The 15,476-nt window shown below is 47.3% G+C and overlaps 1 protein-coding gene across 1 annotated transcript in view; it reads left to right on the forward strand.

The window, feature by feature from the left end:
• The window catches only part of SDK1 (sidekick cell adhesion molecule 1), a 2,061,301-nt gene that overhangs the window by 1,857,957 nt on the left and 187,868 nt on the right, over positions 1-15,476 (forward strand). Inside the window, exon 38 of the mRNA XM_069209963.1 lies at positions 9,109-9,246. Coding sequence (XP_069066064.1) covers positions 9,109-9,246 — 138 coding nt within the window. The remainder of the gene's footprint in view (positions 1-9,108; positions 9,247-15,476) is intronic.

Consider the following 15,476-nt stretch of genomic DNA (forward strand, 5'->3'; position numbering starts at 1 on the left):
GTGAGCTAGATGCATGGTGGCTGGTTTGACCGAGCCGGGGGCCGGATCGGGGTGGCCCCGGACAGAGGTGGCCCGTGACCCATGGGGGTTGAATGAGTACCCGGGGCTGAGGAACCCAGAAGATAGGATCAAGCAAGCGAGGAAAAAGGGCCGACTGATGAAGCTGGCGGATGGCGGATCGCGCCCCCGGGGGCGAGGGGTGGATTGCCTAAAAGGTAGAACCGTGGACTCCCCCGGGCGCATTGGAGTACTGGAGATCCATAAAGGAGTAGGGCTGAGCACAGAAGTGTCCCTGGTGCAACAAGGGAGACAAGCGGGAGGAAATTTAGTGCCACGATGAAGAGCGACAGTTGAGAGTCCATGACGGGCTAAAGGACCCGGAGCTGAAATGGATAGCGCTTAAACGTAGAGCGCCTGGGGAGAGGCATTCCGAAGCGGAACAACTGAAACAGCTGGGGCAGCTGTCGGGGGCCCGGGGCGAGGTCCGCTGTTGATCAGATGCCCCCCAGGAACCGCCACAAGAACAGAACCATGGCCGCTGCAGCTCAGTCCGGGAGCGATGACTCGGACCCACAGGGCCACATGCAGATCAAAGTCCAGGATACTTTAGATTAAATACTCGGGGCGATCGAAGACACCAAAACAACGTTGCAACGGGAGATCAGTCAAGTAGCTGTGGAGGTGAGCCTACTGAGAGCGGACCACCATAAACTGGCAGACAGAGTCAAAGAGACAGAAACTGTACTGGCCGAGATAGCACCAAAGCAGAAAGACCTGAGGGCTGAAGTGACCTCCCTGGCCGACAGAGTGGCGCGACTCGAAAAAAGAGCTGAAGATGCGGAGGGGAGGAACAGAAGGAACAATGTGCGCGTGGTGGGCCTCCCGGAGGGGGCTGAGGGGGAGAACATTGTTGAATTTCTGGAGAAATGGTTCAGTACCTCAGTGGCGCCGGGGCGCTTGACCCCATTCTACACGCTGGAACGAGCACATCGGGTGCCGGCGAGGCCCCTTGCCCCGGGGAGACCCCCCCGGGCCGTGATAGCTAAACTCTTACACTACAGAGACAGGGACTCCCTCCTGCAAAGGGCCAGGGAGACGGGCCCATTTAAAGTCGCAAATGGGGAGGTGACACTGTTCCCGGACTTTACCCTGGAGGTGCAAAACAAGCGGTCTTCGTTTCTGGCAGTTAAGAGAGCCCTAAGAGAGGAGGGAATCCAGTATTCGCTACTCTACCCAGCCAGATTGAGAGTGATGCTGGAAGGGAAGACAACATTCCTCCAATCCCCTGAGGAGGCATGGGAATGGCTTGAGTCACGTGGCCCTCAGGCGGGGGGTCCCGTTGGAGAGGGCCCGACCGGTGGCAATGCTCGCCGAGCCCTGAAGGGAAGGAAGACCAGAGACCGCAGACGACTGGCGCCCACACAAACACAGAAAGAGAAAGGCAGGAAGGAAGCACTGGAAGCGGCAGCACGCATGGGTGGGGAGGCATCCCCTCAGGAAGGTTCTGGGAATGAAACGGACGACACGTTGGTGTCCTCTGCGGAAGAACTGGAGCATTCAGCCCGAGCCCCGAAGGTGACCCCACAAACAGCTGACGAACTTGGCTAGCCAGGGCCTGCGGAAGGCGCCGGGGACTGGGCATGTCAAGCGTAATGGCGGCCCCTCCGGACTTGGCCACCCCCCGGAACAGAACCTCGCCCATTCAAAATGGCGAGTACCGCTGATCAAAAGTTGAACAAGTTGCACGGTTGCATAGTTTACTGGGCAGCCTACAGGTTAGGAGGTGCCCTGGGGATGGGGAGTTGGGATACACAGTTACAAGTTAATATGGCAATGTGGGTGGCGGAATTTGACTGCGGCAAAGACATGATGATGTGGGAAAATATCCTCGCGACTGGGGAGAAGCGGGGGTATTGTCACCAGAATGAAATCATGAAATGGCGGACTATAATTTATTGACCTGGAACGTTAGGGGGATGGGCACTCCAGCTAAAAGGCACAAAATACTCTCTTACTTAAAGAGAAGGGGAGTACAGTTGGCATTACTACAGGAAACACACCTGGCGTCTGGAGAGGGAGAGAAGCTAAGGCGCAGGTGGAGGGGGCAGGTGTTTGCAACAGAATACTCCGCTTATGCAAGGGGCGCTTTAGTATGGATCAGAGCGGGGGTCCCCTTCATATTGACCTCTTCCAATATAGACCGTGAGGGAAGATTCGTGATATTGGAAGGGAAGCTACAAGGTATCCCAATAGTCTTAAGCTGCATATACGCCCCCAACCAAGACCAGGTCCCCTTTATGACGAGCCTATCGAGACACCTCACACGCCAAAGCGCTGGGGAGCTATTAGTAGGGGGGGACTTCAATGCAGTACTAGACACAAATCTGGACAGGTCCACCCCGCCTCTGCATGGGGCAGCGACAATCAAAACAGCCAGAAGGCTGAGTGAGTGGCTGGACATGTGGGGGTTGTCGGACGTCTGGCGAATGCACCACCCAACGTCTAGTGAATATTCATACTACTCGGGTCTCCACCGAGTGCATACCAGAATTGACAGAGTAGTCTGCACAGCAGGCCTGATAAGTAATATGACACGCTCAGAATACTTAGCCCGCACTTTGTCTGATCATAATCCCTTGTTAATAACGATGAGGATGTCGGAGGATAGACCCCTTATACCATCATGGAGGCTTTCTCCCTCGGCACTTGAGGACCAGGCGTACAGAGAGGCCCTACGCGGCCACTTGGCAGAATATATTGAGACGAATAAGGGGTCTACTCCTTCTAGGGCCTTAGAATGGGAGGCGCTTAAGGTAGTGACAAGGGGCTTCTGCCTGGGGCAGTCGGTGGGGGTGAGGCGTACACTTGAAAAAGAATTGAATGACCTGGAGAAGGATATGCACGAGAGGGAGTTGGGACAAGGGAAGACAGCGCAGGAGAATGAAGAATATAACCGAGCTTGTAGGGAACACTCCCGCATTGAAGAGCAACTCCGGTGCCACGACAGGCAAAAATATCTAGCATCCCTACATGCGGAAGAGGGTAGATCGGGGAGACTACTGGCGTGGCTGGTCCGCCTGGGAGAGCAGGGTGAGCCCATCACATGTGTAATAGACGGGGAGGGGTCTCGCAGACTCAGGCCGGGCTCCATAAACGATGCGTTCAGAGAGTATTACTCGCAGTTGTACGGGAAACCCAGCGAATTGCAGATGGAATCTTTCAATAGATACCTACAGCAAATCCCACTACCAACACTGAGCGCAGATGAGAGAGACAGCCTGGGGGGACCAGTAACGCTAGAGGAAGTAAATGAAGCTATAGAACAGTTAGCACCCGGAAAGACCCCAGGGACAGACGGTCTCCCCATGGATTTCTATAAAAAATACAAATTGCTGCTGGCCCCCCAATTGACAGGGTTGTACGCGGAGGCGCTGCAATATGGAGAACTACCACAGACAATGCGGGAGGCTTTAGTGGTACCGCTCCCCAAGACAAAAGACAGGGAAGCTCCGGTGACGGACTTTAGGCCTTTATCTATGTTAAACAGCGACTTCAAAATACTTAGTAAGATAATGGCTGCCCGGTTGCTCCCTCTCATGACAAAGTTAGTGCACGCTGACCAGAATGGTTTTGTCCCCGGCCGTAGTACCTCCCTGAACCTGAGAAGGGTGTTTACGATCTTGCACATGCCCAGGGATCAGAGACCGCCAGAGGGAGCCTTACTCGCGGTGGATTTCGAGAAGGCCTTCGATTCCATCAGATGGGACTATTTAAAGACTGTGATGCTTAAAACGGGGCTGGGGGAGAACTGGGTAAAATGGGTGGACTTGCTGTACTCATCCCCGTTAGCAAGAGTTAAAACCGGAAGGATGATCTCCAGTGCATACCCAGTATACAGGGGAACTAGGCAGGGCTGCCCCTTGTCCCCGCTACTGTTTGCCCTGGCAATCGAACCCCTGGCATCGCAGCTGCGATGTGAAGGCGTGGGCAAGGGAATTATTTGGGGTCCGTCCGAACATATAGTCTCCCTGTATGCAGATGATATACTTATTTACATGAGGGACGCGTCAAGAGGACTCACGTGGGCATTGGGAATACTGGAAGACTTCGGGGGCCTATCGGGACTCCGACTTAATCGGAGGAAAACATATGTATTCCCCGTGATGTCAGACAGTGCACGCCCAGATGCGTGCCCAGCTGACGTAAATTGGGCCCCGCGGACATTTAAATACTTGGGCATACAGATATTTCACGAATTAAACGATCTTAGGGACGGTAACCTCGGCAGGACGCTTAGATCATTGCGCTCCTCGGTGGGGTTTTGGAGATCATTAAAACTAACAATCATGGCCAGAGTGGCGCTCTCAAAAATGGTCATGCTACCACGCCTCCTCTACTATTTTGCTAACTTACCACTACAGATCCCCGCGGCATGGTTCCGAGAGTTGAACGCCTTGCTCAGAGAACTAATATGGGATGAGGGCCGCAGAAGAACTGCGCTCTCGACCATCTGTAGGCCGACGAGGTTGGGAGACCTGGCATCTCAGTTACAATGGGTGGCCGGCTGGCTAGCGGGTAGGGGGCGGCTGGACCTGGCCACCGCAAACGGTGAAATTGACATAGCTCAGATTGCAGCAAATATGGCGGGCAGGAAGATGGCCCCCATTAGAGGCAACATAATGTACAATGTGGCGATGAGATGCTGGAAACAATGTGAGAGGAGGACTGGAGTGGGGCCACCATACTCTCCCGCTCTGCCGCTGGCGGCCGTCGCTCTGGACGTGAGGGCGGAGGGGCCAGGGGGACTGGGTTTGGGGCCTTGGACGAGAGCAGGGATAGAGACAGTGGGGGAGCTATTCAGGGAGGGGGTGCTGAGGAGCTTTGCTGATGTAGTAGAGGGGGGGTCCCAATAGGACAGTTTTTACTCTTTGGAAGGCTGGTGCATACCCTGAAGGAGCATTGGACCACGGTCAATGCAGAACCCGCTCCCCACGGAGTGTTGCACCTCCTGCTGACAGAGGGAGAGGAAACTCACCTAATAGCAAAAATATACAGGGCCCAGATAGAGGTAGCAGTGGATCCCCTGCGACCCCTAAGAGAAAAATGGGTGAAGACAATTGGGCGGGACCTGACCGAGTCAGAGTGGACTAGAGCACTTGCTTACCCTGGGGTGATCTCACGCAACACTAGGCTGAGATACATACAATACAACTATCTACACAGAACATACCTTACTCCTCAACGACTGCACCGCATATACGGGGGGGAGCCCAGGACTTGCCCCAGATGTGGAGACGGGGAACCCGACTTTGATCATATGATGTGGGGATGCACGATGCTCCAGAGGGGATGGACGGCGATGACGACTAATCTCATGGAGCTGTTCGGTACGGAACTCCGGCCAACCCCCGACATTTGTCTATTGGGCCTCAGAGCTAGTGCCAAATGGAGCAGGGTAGAGAGTTGTTTCCTTGACCTGTCCCTGGCCCTTTACAAAAGTCTGATTACGAAGGGTTGGAAATCGAATGCACCCCCTTCATTGACAGAATGGAGAGGCGATGTCACAAGATGGTCCAGAGCTGAACTGCAGCTCCTTAAGGCCGAGGAGGCCAGGGGAGCCCGCCAGACACCCATCGCCCCGGAGTGGGAAAACCTAGTGATAAGGTGGGACGGCCTAACGAAGGGACCAATGGTACCTGAGGGGATGGGAGGAACCACTTGAGAGGGTCACCTGATGTGCTTGTAAGCGAAAGTTCCAGAAAACAGGATGGGAGGAACATCAGGAGCCCCGCTGGTCCGGGCGCAGAGGGAGCGAGTACAGAGGACAGGACGCAATAATTAAAAGAACGAAGGAGGGAGGGGAATAGTAGATAGACCGCTCCTACATAGTATGAAACTCTATGTCAACCCCCCTCTCTTTGAAGTTAAGCAGCCACACCCACATGAGCCATTAAGCCTATATACAGTTTGAAGTGGAGTTAAGTCTGTTATCAGGTCACCAATATTAAAAGTAACGAGGGGCACTGTAAGTACTGTCTCCATAAAGTCGGATTGATTAAGTGATGGGAGCAATATTACACAAGTATTATTAAACTACTGAATTGAGCAAGTAATTGTGAAACACAATGCAAACAAAGCAAAACAGTGGTGCGGACAACTTAAGAGATGTGTATAATAATGACAAAACGTTACTGTAAAATGACCTACAAATGTAAAACAGCAAACAGTTAAATAAAAATATATTTGAAGAAAAAAGAAATCTGTAATTTTGATTTTCATGATTTTTTTTTTCAGAACTGCTTTTGCACCACATGGCTTTCTCCTAAAACTACCTTTGTATGATTTATTTTCATTTTTATCTGGATAACATAAAGGCACAACTCATTCGCACTTTACAGCACATAGCAGATTGTTCTTCCTGTAGAAGAGCTCCTGCTCCCATCGCATATTACCAAAGGTTCTTGTTGACTGCTATGACTGCTCTTCCACACTGAATGAACATGCAGACCCTTTTGTGTAAACCAGGCTTCTATAAAGGTATTTTGGACTCACATGTGGTACTCTGGCCTGAGCAGCACAGCAAGTATTCAGAGGAAAATGTGTGCGTGGAAAGTGGTGGAGCAGCACAAACAAACAAACAACAATACAATTCAATACCTGTAGGCACCCAGAATGTAACAGACCATTTGGCCTTCTTTCCACACTATTAAAACATATTTCTTTCACCTGTTGCCACTATATACTTTACATGGTCCAAGGACCCTGTGGTCTCCCATGCTTGTTATAAGTGTATATTTTACTGTTGTGAGACTGCATAAGCATGTGGGTCTAAACCCATATTTAAAGCCGCTGTTCTTCTGAACCATATCACACAGCCTTACTACCACACCCTTTCTCAACATGGCTGAAGCAATCATAAGCTGAAAAGAGATAAAGTCAAACCATGCATAGGAGAATGACCTCATATTTAGATTGCTGAGAGTTTTGTTATGAATTGCCTCACTGATGGCTGCGGAGCTGCACAGCAGACAGCTGATTTAGCCCTTACTTACTTGCCAAATAGCACATAGGTTACAACGAACCTAGGCACATGCCTACCATTGTCTAACACCAGTTAAGCATTTCTCACCAGTTTTAGCAATACCACCGGTATCAGGGGCTGAGGCACCTGTTCATTGATACTGTCTGTGGTACTTGACTGGTTTCATCATCCCTGACTGCAGCCAGGCCCCTGTCCAACGTTCTCTAATATCGAACATCAAGGGCCCTTGAGCAAAGTTACACCATGACCTATATGGGACCAAGGATTAAATCAGCCTTCTCTGTTTTTCGACTGGATCAGTAACTGCTAACTAGTTCTTAAACATGACATCAACAATGAACTTCCTCGCCCAACCATACTTGGTGGGCCTCAATACAAACGAATTTCAGCATTCTTGGCCACAGCGTTTCTCACTTAGTCTGGATTTGCGGCTCTTGGCCAGGATCCATGATCTGATGCAAGATTTATGAATTGTAGATGAAAATGGATCACATTCAAGCAGAAATTCTGCACATGATGTGCACTGCTGTGGCTGTTTGAAGATTGTTCTCTACTCTCGTTCTTCCCTAATTGATAGGTGTGTCCACTTCATTTGACAATTCTGGTCACCCTACATACAATAGGAATTAGCTTGTAGAAGTGCCAGAACTATTGCTTTATAGGATCTCCCATGTCATCCACAAGCAATCCCAGACTGCGTGTAATACAGCCACAGTCTGTTGATGCTATGGGGTACAAAGCTTGTGCTCCTATTGGGACTTTGCTCAAACCAGTTTAGCATCCCTCCCATTTTCAGAATGTTTGAGATCTGTATTTTTTCTTTCATCCCATATTTCTCCTCCTTTTATATTTTGCACATAGCCACCCAGGTGTATCCTGCAGCTTCCCATCTTGTAACCTCACATCAGACAGCTTCTTTCACATCTCCAGTTGCACTCCCAGTACTGAGAGGCACATTTTAACTCAGCTGTCCTCTTTCTACTCACACAAGCCAACCAAATTAGGATTTAACCTTGAGCTACAAGAGCAGTAAATGTGAAACTACGAGAATATATTTACCTTATACACTTCTTGACATGTCCACTTCTAAGCGCTGCACCAAACTGCATGGCCAAAGCATTCCACACAGCTTAAAACACAAGTGGTCAAATTCTAGCCACTCATTTTACCAATTGTGCATGTATAAGCTAGCTCAAAGCCAGTCCGGCACAAAGCACACATGCCCATCTTTCAGCTACTCACATGAGTAATGTGTGTCAAATCTGGAGATCTTAATTCACTTGCCTTTAATTTAGGAGAGGAACAGCTTCAGGCTAAAGCCGCCTTCGCATTCTGTATTGCAGTAGTAGGCCACATGAGGCTCTTTGACTCTGGGTAAAGATGTTACACACTCCTCAGCAAAATAACAAACACACAAGTGACCAGATGGGGGTGCACATGAGCACCCAAAACACCTTACTGTGCACTAGTTATTAGTATTTGATACCTTCTGGTGTGTACCTGGGGACCTGGCACGGTGGCGTGCAAGTGTCCTGTAAATATGGCTCCTCCCGTACTGCACGTAGCACACATTATTCGTAACAATAGTCGCCCATTGGGGTTGCCGGGATTTTTTTCTAAACGCCACCTATTGTGTGAGCTTCCCATGCTAACTTTTTAACCCTTTGGTCGGTCTGCACCAAATGCGGCATATTGGAAGCTTAAGTCTGAATTTATTTCCCTCAACTTATAAGCAAAGATCCTGGGTAATATAAAAGTGAAAAATCATGTATTACTAAGGCAGATGTTTTTTTTTTCGGTTTTTCTCAGGTGACCAGAATAATTTGACACTTCATGAAAAAATTTTTTATCACTCTGACTGAACCCTTGTTTAGGATGTCCCGTGCGCACCTGTAAAGTGTAATTTATTATTTCGTCTTGTGCTGACTGGGATTTCAATTCGTTTTTCACAGGAAATTGTGGATGACGTTTTTATTCTTATAAAGTTTACTGAATGCTCTTCGATGCACCTACTGTGTTTCTCAGACCAAATTGACACATTGTTTTTAATGTTGCTGTCCTTTCAGTACCAGGCACCCCCAGCTTCCTGGCATTTTCGGAGGTCACAACCACAACACTGAATGTCTCCTGGGGAGAACCAGCAGCAGCAAATGGAATCCTGCAGGGTTATCGAGTGGTATATGAGCCTCTGGCACCAGTCCAAGGTAGGAGGCCACAGACCTGTATGCAAAATACACCAAGTGGTATTTCCTTTGCTTGCAAACACTGCCTACATGTTTAATTCGCAGTCTGCAGCATGGATCGTTTACAAACATGCCTTAATATTTCAATGGATGTAAATTATGCACTAGGAGTGTCATTAGGAAACCAAGTAAGCTGATTTGGATACATTATTGTCCTCAACATATGCTGTAATACCCAATGATGAACAAAAAGTGGGCTGATGGATCATAAATTATTTACTCAGCTATCTTCATTTTTTCTGGTACTAACTCTTGTCATACAGTTCAAAATAATGTTTGTCCAAGATATGCACAACACAATATTATCTGTGTTCCTTCGAATTCTTTTGTCAATAAAGCTACCAGGGACTGCACACCCTCCACCACATTAGCTCTGAACATCTTCATTCCCCTATCAGGCCTTGCACACCTTCTTCCATGATCTATCATTACATGCAAGGCCTCAGTCACTCTTTGCACACCTATCGCACCTCAGGTTCACTGGGTGCAAACCTGTACCCAGTAAACCTGTGGCCTTGTGAAAGGCAGAAACTGAGAACAGAGTCACAGCCCGGCACTGGCAGACTCCTCCAGCACCACATGGGGAACATACAACCCACCTGCCAGTCAGGCCAAGGCCTCCCTACACCTGGAAGCTGTTCCTGCCTTCCGACCCTACACACCCACCCTCCGCTAGCTCCCATGTTAGCATTCACCACCTGCTCATCGCAGGTGACAAGTAGCACCTAATTTGCCCCTCGAATGGGGAAAACCAGCAGAAAATGACCAGTTAATTCCATGTCCGCATAGACTAAAACTCATAATGATTTTAGGTAGTTGCTGGGATATTGGCTGGAATGATATTTTGATGGATACAACTACCTGTAGATTCCTCACCTTATGAATTCTCCCAATGCGCCAATGAGGAATCCACAGGTAGCTACTGTATCCACCAGAAAAAGTGTTACCGAAGGTAAGTAACTTGTTCTTCTGGTGCAAAGGATTGAAGTACATAAAAAAAGTATGGGAAATGTGTTAGAGTATTCAGTGGGAATACAATATTTTATGTCATCAATATTCATTTGGTTTATGTGTTTTCTGCAGGAGTCATAGAACTGAATACTAGTTGGTGCACTGGGGGATACTGACATGTATTTTTAGTGCTAGGAGGTCCCATCTGTAACTGAAAGGAGTATTAATATGCAAGTCATTATTTAAAACATGTATTACACACAGTATAAGATAGGCTAATTGCCAAATATACACAGAAATTTAGGCCCAAATTTTCCTGTGACGCAAACCGTGTGCAAAGTGTTGTACGACTTAGTTTCCATTAAAGTCATGATTTGCCTTGGGCACTTTCCTAAAGTGATGTAAAATAGCTCTTTGCAATGTTTGACACACTTTGTGTCAATGTGGCATACTATGGAAGGTACATGGGCATTCCCATGCAACTTTCCATGTGTTTTGTCACAGATCTCTATCTATTAACATTAGTGGCCAGGGTCTTTTACCAAGAACCTGTGCCTCCTCAAGGCAGGCGTGGAGCACTTTAACATGGGTGCTGCACTGTAAAACACGCATACAAAGTGGGAAAAGTATTCAAGCATAACTTTTGGGATGAAATTGTGTCCTTGCAGTATAACATGTACACTTGACATCATGCACACATCTTTACACTATCGTGCACCGGGTTGTGCATTACACAGTGCATCCTAAAGTGCGCCAACGCATGGAAAGAGGAAAACAGATATGGCAGTGTTCTGCTCTTCCTTTCATGCAACACAGCACAGAAACTTTTACTGTGCAAAAAGTTTGTGAATCTGTCCTTTAGTCTTAAACAGAAAAATATGTTAAAAATGTATATTTTTAGTAATAACTCAATCAGGCTGTGCCTAGTGCAGACATGTTTTTATAAGTTTCCATTAGAAGGGCGAACATCAAGAATTCAGCTGAAACACCCTTACCTTACCCCTCAAAAAGAATACCTTTTTATCATTATGAAGCCTCAAACGACTCAAACCAATTTTCTAACTCCAAGCAGCATTTAGATTTACTGTTAAACATATTGCATAAATTAACATTTCTTTGAGGTAGCAGGCTCCCTGGTGAGAAGGCTTATTTCATCTTTCTCTGTCTCTGTCAGTCAGAACCTCTACTCTTCCTTTTCAGCCAAAGGCACCCGAATGCTGGTGTTATCCTTCTTTGAATGTTTGTTTTTAACTAAAATTAGAAGAACGGTAATTGTGAAATTAAAAAAGATCGGGAACGTCTGAGAACTGTAGTAGGAAAATTAAAAGACGATTGGAAATGCCAGTATAAATAAATCCTGCCCCCTTCAACCACTTTTCTGTTGGCTTGTGTGTACCCCATGTATCTTACTCAAACCAATTATTAACAAGTGCCTAAGTAGGCTGACTGACTCCCAATCTATCGTGATGAAAAGATTACATAGGCCGTTTATTGATGCACGTTGTGTAGAATTGCTCAGGCCAAGTGTTGTCCAGCAAAGTTTCACGATATGATCTGGGGTGCAGACTGCACAAATCAATTGGAAAAATAATGATCCCAGGCCGCCTCCAAACATTTGTCTTGGAAACGCATGGTATGAACGATTCCACATCACTCATTCATTCTAACATTAATTTACCAAGCTGACGTTATAAAGCCTTGAGATAAGCTCCCTTACCACAGGCCATGGAGCGAAACGTATTGTCACATTCACTTCAAGGCTACATCCAAATTAGGAAGGACCGAGAAAAGTTGCTTTCCAGCACACAATCTCTCTGGACATATAATAAGGCAATTGAGTGTGCTGTTCGTGGCGAAGAACTAGGCTACCATGTTCTGTACCGAGGCCTCAGATGGCCAAGGGAGACATCTTCTTATCGAAGCACAAGCCCTCAGCCACCCAAAGTTGGCATGATTTGTCGTCGGGCTTTGCTTGTTGGTCCAGCTCTGCCGTGCATAAAGGGGCAGACGAGGGGGCTCTTTGACCAGCATTTAAAAAAAGAAATATGGAGTATTTACATGCTGAATATTCCCCTTGTTTTTTACCTTTAACAAAACCCCCCAAAATAAGCTAATTAGGCAGTGGACCTGTAGTTAAACGTATTTGACCCTCCGTCCACAAGTCTATCTTCCCCCATTCTCTGTGGACTGAGGAGGACATTTAGTCTTAACACTGCAGACCTCAAAGCAAGATTAAATGATCTCTGTCAAAGAGCCCCATCATGGGGCCCATTGGGCATTGCAACTCTGGCCCAACAAGGAACACAGCTTTGCACGGCTATCTGAGGCCTGGGTACCGAATATAGTAGCCTATATTGTTGCCACGGAACAGCACACTCAGTAGTCTTTATCATTTCAATACGTGTCCGCTGTATTAACATAAAAATGGACCAATAAACCTCTACTACACTACTTGTGTTAGTGTGCTTTGTTCTCAGAAAATTGTTAATCCCATAATTTTAAAAACATCACTGAAAATATGTAGTTTCTATAACAACATTGTAGTTAAGAATATTCAGTATAAGGTTGGGCCCAAACTGTTTCTCTTGAGTTTTAAATAGGCACAACTCACTGTTTTACACACATAATTGACATTGCTCAATGGGACAAGTGGGAATGAGGCCTTTTCAAAACTCCTAGCCGTGTAGAAGAGCTAGTTGACATGCTGAAAATGAGAGGGACAATATTTAACAAAAGCTAGGAAAACTACAGAGACTCTTGAAAATAAGTCTTTCAACTGCTTTTCCTTGGCAAATGTAAGCCTGAAAGTGACACACTTTAAACATTATTCTGTACATTTGATAGCTCTGAAAGCCTCATCACTGGAAGAGGCAATAGTTCATTTTCACCCTTGTATTTGATTTTTGATTCACGTAGAGATTATAAGCACAGGCACATAATAAATAGCCAGCATTGACGACTAAAATTGGCTGACGCCCTTTCACCCTATTCAGAGTATATAACTCTAAGTAGGATGACAGACAACCCTCTTTTATGGCTTTTGTCCCAATTCCATCAAACTCTAAATAATCTCCTCAACACCTTACACTTAAAAAAACATGACTGTTGTAAGGAAAGATCTAATTTTTGTCATTGTCCCCTGATTTGTTTCTGTCTAGTTTTGCTGGTTGTAGGACTCTGTGCACTATACCACTGCCAAACAGTAGTATAATCCATGCCCCTCCCCCAAAAACATGTATCGCACTTTGGTTTTACCAAATTGACTTTATTTAACTATGATGTAAGGTCATGGTAGATCACGCAGAAAATGTACTAATGGCATTGAAGTTAAATGCTACACATGGGCTTCTGAATGTATTTACACCATACGAATATGTGACTAAAATATATGTGCCTGACAGCAGCGCAACTGGCTCTGTCTGGGTAGCAGTTAAAAGGACTGTACCAGCCCATGGAAAGAAAATGTACCTTTGCCATGTAGAAAACCCTGTTATTAAGTCAATCCTTCAGTGTGTCTTTCAAGCCCCAGGGGTGGTTACTTAATATAAATTATAAAAAAAAGTGGCACCCTGCACATTCATAATGGTATGCTCTCACAGACACTATGGTGGTCATTATGAGTTTGGTAGTCCTGGTCTGCTATGCCGGCAGTGGCGGTAACACAGCCGACACTGTGGCAGAGCAGGACGGACAAATTATGATCACGGTGGTGAATGGGCTGCAAAGCAGCCAGTTAGCTGCCTGTACCGCCAGGGCGGTGGGACCGCCGGGCTGAAGGTGTACCACCTTCGGCCCAGCGGTCCTTCTTATACCGCCAACAGTGTTATGAGTCTCATTTCCGCCAGGGATTTCCTGGCAGCAACCCTGCCAGGAAATCCCTGGCGGAAATAATACTGGCGACAGGAATGAACATTCCTGTTGCCAGTATGCATCTCCTCCTTCTACCCCCCGAAACAACCACGGCCCCTCTCCCACCCCTGAGCCCCATAGACACCACCCTCCCCTACCCCCAAAGCCCGCACATACCGCTAAACCCCCATCCACACACACTCATGCATCCACCCACACACATACACGCGTCCACAACACCCCTCCACCCCTCACTGACACGCTTTCACACAGATACATGCACGTAAAAAAACACCCTCCCCTCCATTCACACACACTCACATCCCCATTCACGCACACAACTCAAACCCCCCCACACTCCTCTTTCCCCTGTCGAACGATCACCATACCTGCTCGCGGTGGTCTTCCGGAAGGGAACGGGGTCCAGGGGGCCTGCTCCGCCGGCACCATCACCACAACACCGCCACACCGATTCCAAAGTTGTAATACTGCGGGCGGTGTTGTGATGACGTGGCAGTACCAGCGGAGCAACCTCCACTAGACCGCTGACCGCCAGTATGGCTGGTGGGAGATGTCTGACCAATTTATGGTGGAGAGCTGCCAGGAGTCATAATATGGCGGTCTTGCCATCACTGGCGATCTCCTGGCCAGCATGACTTCGGCGGTCAACTGTTTTGTCCGCCGAAGTCAGAATGAGGACCCAGATGTACAAAAACTGTTTTGACTGTTTTGATTCAGCTCCAAGAAGAAGCCTAGGTGTTCTTAAAATCCTTAATATGTACCTAAGCTTGGGAAAATGCCTGCAAGATGAATCCGTTATTTTTCACTGTTTTCAAAATATAATTTAATGGTGACATTATATTTTTGATAATTTTAGTGGAAAAAAAGTAACTTTATAAAATGCACGTTGTGCTCTCTGAGCTACATCTGGGCTAAATCCTGTTTTGCTACTCTCCTCATCTCCAGAGGCTCAATAAACATTCCCGGCTGAAATTAATAACTGTGTGCCACAGCGTAGAATGGCTTGGCTTCCTGGTCCAGAAAAACAACAGAGTTGTCAACTACTGCCACTACACTTCAGGAAGTAGCCATCTCCAAGGAGTACTGATGGCAGTGTGTGGGTAACAAAGGGCTGCCTTAGCACTACCTCTTTTATCTTGTAGATCCCAAACTAGACTGTTAGGACATGCTCACGTGTATCTTGATGCTCATCCTATACTTCTGCAACCAGTCACTGCAGGGGGAAAGCAGCAGCAGTTCTGGGGCCTGCCACTGGGAGGAGACCTCATCTGAACAGGGAGGTTGTTTAGAGAGATCCAGAGACCCATCTAGTGGAAGAAGGGGCTAGCCATTTTGAACTTAGGGCTTCTTTGAACTTTTAGAGTAAAGTA

This window comes from Pleurodeles waltl, chromosome 10 (assembly GCF_031143425.1).
Source record: "Pleurodeles waltl isolate 20211129_DDA chromosome 10, aPleWal1.hap1.20221129, whole genome shotgun sequence".
In the NCBI taxonomy this organism is placed as follows: Eukaryota; Metazoa; Chordata; class Amphibia; order Caudata; family Salamandridae; genus Pleurodeles; species Pleurodeles waltl.